This window comes from Pseudochaenichthys georgianus, chromosome 16 (genome assembly GCF_902827115.2).
Source record: "Pseudochaenichthys georgianus chromosome 16, fPseGeo1.2, whole genome shotgun sequence".
In the NCBI taxonomy this organism is placed as follows: domain Eukaryota; kingdom Metazoa; phylum Chordata; class Actinopteri; order Perciformes; family Channichthyidae; genus Pseudochaenichthys; species Pseudochaenichthys georgianus.
In genome coordinates this window covers 41,484,574-41,490,417 of record NC_047518.2, presented here as the reverse complement: position 1 = coordinate 41,490,417, position 5,844 = coordinate 41,484,574, and the positions used below count along the sequence as shown (strand labels likewise).

The following is a 5,844-nucleotide window of genomic DNA, read 5'->3' as shown; positions in this document are numbered from 1 at the left end:
TGTACACACTGTGAAGACCACTGAGACAAATGTAACATTTGTGATATTGGGCTATATAAATAAACATTGATTGATTGATTGTTATAAATTGAGTTGAATCCTTTGACTTAACTTCCTATCTTTTTTCAACATTTGATTCCATTTTATGTTTTTATTTAATGCGTTCTAAATTGTCACAAAACCTGATTTCGATAACGTCATGACTTTACTTTCAATAGGATAATATTTTCAACATCGTAGTCGGACATTTTTTTAAGAGAGAAAAAACCCAATAATATAGGAAAAAACCTAAAGGCACTGAAAAAAGGGAAAAAATACAATCTTCGTATAAGACAAGCTAGAACCAGTGCTTACTTGTTTTGTTTTTTTGCTTTATTGAGATGTTACAATGTTTTCCTTGTCAAAAGAACGGCGGTTGAGTGAAGGGACAGAGCATTTTACACACACTTCAATGTATCCAGAAGTGTTTCAAAAAGCATGCTTAACTGTACACAGGTTTTTTTAAGGAATACATTTTTCCATTTACAGATTTTCAGGTAGCCTTCCTTCTCCTAAATGTTTTTGGTTACAGCTTCAGTTTTCGGAGCACCTCCTTGGTCAGCTGTTTACTGTAGCGGTTGATCTTCCAGTGTCCAGGCTGCCATCCCAGCAGAAAGCGATGAAAATCTGTCCAGGCATAAACAAACATCTCCCTCCACTCCGTCTCCAGGGCAGCAAAGTCCACATCTTTTTTCACAGATTGCTTCAGTTCACTAAAATAGTAGTCCAGCAGGCCTGGTACCCTCTTTTCACACTGCTTCTCCTCCATGCAGCTTCCTAAAAAATACACAACGTCCTTCATCCCACAGCCTCCTCCCACATACTGAAAGTCTACCGCCGCCACGTCCCGCCCACCTTCTGAGAAACAGAAGTTGGCTAACTTGGCGTCTCCGTGAACGATCGCCTTGAAGCGACATTCGTTGAGGATCTTGTCGATGTCCCCGGCTGCTGCTTTCAGCTCGGGATGGCCCATGGCCTCCAGCTCGTCGGGCCGGGTCTCCAGGTGCCAGTATGTGCCGACGGGCCACAGACCCTCAGGTTCCACGCCCAGGAAGAGAGCGTGGAAGTGGGCCAGCCAGCTGAGACAAGCCTTTATTTCTCTGTCCTTCACGCTGGTCCTACAGAGAAAACATCCGTATTTATACAGCATGAAACATTTGTATTCTCTCATAATGTCTCACACTTCTCCATGCCGTGGTACAACCTGACAAGCATGTAATATATAGGATGATGAAGAGGAATGGTCAAAAACAGAGTGCTCAGAAGAACTGCCAGATGTTGTTTTGGTTTTATTTTGGTTCTTTGAAAATGGATAATGGTTTAAAATGTTAAAATGCCTTGTTCGGGTATTTTCATCTTATTTGATGAGCTGTGAGAAGTATTTGCATGCACACATCATGCACCCAAAGCTTGAAAACACTTTGATTCTCACACTTTTCAAAAGGCATGTCCTCTGTATTGTATTTGTAAATATGAGTTTTCTTTTTAACATCATGAAGAAGAGATGAGATACCACGCATTACACATTTTGGTGAGTTTTTAGTGCTTATTTGTATCATATTTTAGTCTAATTTGTATTGTTTTTAAGCAATAACTAAATAGGATAAAGGGGTTTTGTATTTCTTCACCTTAATATGTCTTGCCAGTGTGAAAAACATTTCTAACAGTATATTTCCACCCACGTATAACATGCATGACGAGCCACCAAAACGCCTGTATTTTTATTTTGTTTGTATTTCATGAAACCTTATTCCTTCCCGTGTGATGGATTATATTTTCTGAAAAGTAAGATGCAATGTGAGAATTTTGATCTATGACCTCAATATTGATTTATTTAATCCTGGCTATTTACGTGGGTGTATTTATAAAGGAAAGTATTTGAACAAATGTATTTTCTGTATCTTTTCTAGGAAATAAGAAATTTAAAACATGATGATTCATTAGATATTGAAGTGACTGTTATTTTGTATATATTGATTGTTGTGCTTTTATTTAGTGTTTATTTAATTTGTGCATATGTATAAATATTTGCACACGTTTTTTATATATATATTTGTTTTTGTACTCGGGATTGTGGGAAACGGTATTTCGATCTCTCTGTATGTACACACAAACTGAAAGTTTGACAATAAATGTGACTTTGATATACATTGCAGAGCTACAGACCGACCAGTATTTCTTACAAAATCTCATACCTCCTCTGATCATACCCGGCCACATCCAGGTCCTCGAGCACGATCAGCATCTCGTCTCCATAGGAACGAGCAGCCAGGCAGGCGGGGGTCCTGCAGCTCTGATTGGTGGAGAAGTTCTGGTACCAGTGAGTCTCCACCTGGTAGGATCTCACTTTACGTGTGTGTGAGCGATCTGTGTTCCAGCCGCCGGGATGCTCCGCCTCCTCTGGAAACTTGACGTGTTTGACGACCACAGACGGCCAATCAGAGCCCTGCAGCTGCAGCCGCACGATCTCCCCGTACCCGCTCCACAGCGTCTGGATCTTTGCCCCCACACACAGGGAGGAGGCCCCGCAGGCCTGCAGGACCAGATCCTGGTGCTCCGGTTTCATCTCCACTCAGAGCTGAAGAGGAAGCACAGTGTGTGTTTAACATCTCTGCTCTTAAAGGTCACCTATTATGCAAAATCCACTTCTTCATGTCTCTTCTACATCAACATGTGTCCCCTCTTCTTCATGTCTCTTCTACATCAACATGTGTCCCCTCTTCTTCATGTCTCTTCTACATCAACATGTGTCCCCTCTTCTTCATGTCTCTTCTACATCAACATGTGTCCCCTCTTCTCCATGTCTCTTCTACATCGACATGTGTCCCCTCTTCTTCATGTCTCTTCTACATCAACATGTGTCCCCTCTTCTTCATGTCTCTTCTACATCAACATGTGTCCCCTCTTCTTCATGTCTCTTCTACATCAACATGTGTCCCCTCTTCTTCATGTCTCTTCTACATCAACACGTGTCCCCTCTTCTTCATGTCTCTTCTACATCAACATGTGTCCTCTCTTCTTCATGTCTCTTCTACATCAACATGTGTCCCCTCTTCTTCATGTCTCTTCTACATCAACATGTGTCCCCTCTTCTTCATGTCTCTTCTACATCAACATGTGTCCCCTCTTCTCCATGTCTCTTCTACATCAACATGTGTCCCCTCTGTGGAAAGAGACTCTGAAAGTTTCAGGAACAAAGATTCTCTCTCTTTTTGATCCATTTCTATAAAAACCTGTCTGAAAATGAGCTGATCAGATGTTGGCCACTTTATGATGTCACAACGATGTGTTGTCTTGTGTAACCATTAGCCAATCAGCAACCAAGGTAACCCCCCCCCCCCTTATCACCTGAATCTCCTCCTAGAGCACCATTGAGTTCTTTGTAACCAAATCTCTCTCAGAGGGGCGTGGGGAGGGGCTCCTTATTTTCATCTGAAGTAACAGACAGAGAATCAGCACTTTGGAAACAGGGCTGAAACAGAGGGGATTATGGGTAATGCTGCAATGATCTGTAATATATTGATGAAAAATAGAATAAGGGGACCTTTAACTGGACTTATATTCAAATTCAATTCAAATTCAAAGGTTTTATTGTCATATGCACAAAGCTACAGTGTAGAAATGGCAATGAAATTCTTCTGACCTGAGCTCCTCCAACAATGCAACATATATAATACAAAAAAAAAAAAATAGTGCACAAAGTCTGTATACCTGTCAATATAATATGATATGTACAAAAACAGAATATGAAATTACATAATTGACATTAAGACCAAATTAAATACGGTTTATTGCGGTGATAACTATTTATATTGAATTATTATGCCATTCTTCACACATTAATGCTAATAATATCCGACTTTTAAATTATTAACAAATAGTCTACAGATTTGCATCTTTCACGGTTAACTTGTATATGTTTCACTTCTTAGTTCCGTTTCATTTTTACATTGTGAGATGTGTATAGCTATTTCAAATGTACAATTCAGAGGTAAATCATGTACTTTTACTCCACTACATTTATTTAAAACCTTTAGTTACTTTGCAGATCTGGATTAATGGAATATAATCAAGTCTTAAATCAGACTTTAGTTCCTCCTGGAGTAAATTCACAAGCTACCCTGCAGTATACAAAGTCATTCAAACTAGCTGCACCTTTAACAGCATTGAGAACACTTTCATGATCAATCTTTATAAAACATATCATATATATTATTCTGAAATGGACCAATCTGCACAACGACTACTTTTCTACTTTTACTTGAGTAACATTTTGAATGCAGGACTTTTACTGTAACAGAGTATTCCTACACTCTGGTACTTCTACTTTTACTCAAGTACCAGAACTGAGTACTTCTTCCACCTCTGCTTCTTCCATCACTGGGAATAGACATCACACACATCTGGAGGATTGTTGGTGTCACTGTGTTATGGTGAGTCACTTACCTTACTCACAAATGATCAAGCTTCTTCATCCAAATAAAGCAGACTATATTTCTGTTTCCTTCTCAAACATTCAGTGTAATAGTCTCAGATATAAACCCGACAGAAAGAGAATGAAATAGCAGGCTTCTCTTTACCCTCAGCTTCATGTCAGGTAGCAGGAAGTATTTTCTGTGTGACGTTTATAGCAGCAAGCACACAATGAAGTTTAATGAACACCACTGCCATCTGCTGGGCCGGAGTGCATCCACAGCAACACTGTGTCCCTCTCATCCTGAATATATCTAATGAAGTCGGCCTGGGGCCTCATTTATAAAGGGATATACGCTCAAAAAATGGCGTACGCCAGTTTCTACGCAATGTTTGCGATTTATAAAATACTAACTTGACGGGAAAACATGCGGTCCTCCACGCAAACTCTGACCCATGCGTACGCACTAAGCACAACAACGGGAGATACGAGAAACTGCGACACCGTTGGAAGAAGGAAGAATGGAGAGAAATATGTGGAAATAATACCATAAATAAAATGTTACCTCTCATTTATCATATATGAAGAATTAATTTTCAAACATTGATTAAAGCCAATCTTAAAATGATTAAACAAACGCCTGTTTGAGACTCCTCCGTGCACACAAAAACATAACTTGGAGAAATAAATAAATACGGATGTTATTTGAAACCACCTCGAATATGTTGTGGGTATTGTCCACAGTAGATGACCATTACATGTATGTATGATCTGCATGTGTAATGTGTATTTGTAAAGCGCTTTGAGAGTCATTGATAAAGCGCTATAATAAATATAAGGATTATTATTTATTATTATTAATGTGTTAATGTTATGAAATATTTTCTCATAAATGATGCGGTTTTGCATTTCTATAGGTTGTACGAGCATGGTTTTATATACTACCATGTTTACTCGTGTTTTATGCCGTTTGCTAAGACTTGATAAGTCGCTCATAAAACACAGGAGGTATGGAAACTATGAACACCATATATGGTAAATTGTACAGCTAATATAACACAACACATTAGTTGTATTTCCTCTAACTGGTGGATATAGAGTTGCTGCAGTGGAGACGCTGCGCACAGCTGATCGACAGTTGGGACACAAACCAACAAATACGAAAACATAATTCAGATCCAGTCGTCATGACTCCACACCGGGGGGATTCCCCGTTCACTTCTTACAGTCTCTCTCTCATCAAGGGGGTGTCTCCTGTCCCCGGTACAAACACACTGCCTGATGAAGGTTTGGCCATAGAGGCTTCTCAATACTCAAATTTCCCCTCCTCGACTCCCCTCCTCGATACTTAGACCCGCCCACAGGAGATGCGAGCGGAGGACCGAGGAGGG

General features: G+C 39.9%; 1 protein-coding gene across 3 annotated transcripts; it reads right to left on the bottom strand.

The window, feature by feature from the left end:
• Positions 1 to 356: 356 nt before the first annotated feature.
• On the bottom strand, positions 357 to 4,648 carry LOC117461149 (uncharacterized). 3 transcript variants are annotated; one of them, XM_071206189.1, is made up of 4 exons: positions 4,486 to 4,648; positions 3,388 to 3,471; positions 2,235 to 2,617; positions 357 to 1,157 (listed from the first exon to the last, which is right to left on the bottom strand). In XM_071206189.1, exons 3-4 carry the CDS (start codon positions 2,603 to 2,605, stop codon positions 566 to 568), a joined length of 963 nt encoding a protein of 320 aa, XP_071062290.1. In that variant the 5' UTR covers positions 2,606 to 2,617; positions 3,388 to 3,471; positions 4,486 to 4,648; the 3' UTR covers positions 357 to 565. The 3 variants fall into 3 exon arrangements, with proteins under 3 accessions (XP_071062290.1, XP_033958786.1, XP_071062291.1); XM_034102895.2 differs by lacking the exon at positions 3,388 to 3,471; XM_071206190.1 differs by lacking the exon at positions 3,388 to 3,471 and having other exon boundaries at positions 4,495 to 4,648.
• Between the last annotated feature and the right edge of the window lie 1,196 nt (positions 4,649 to 5,844).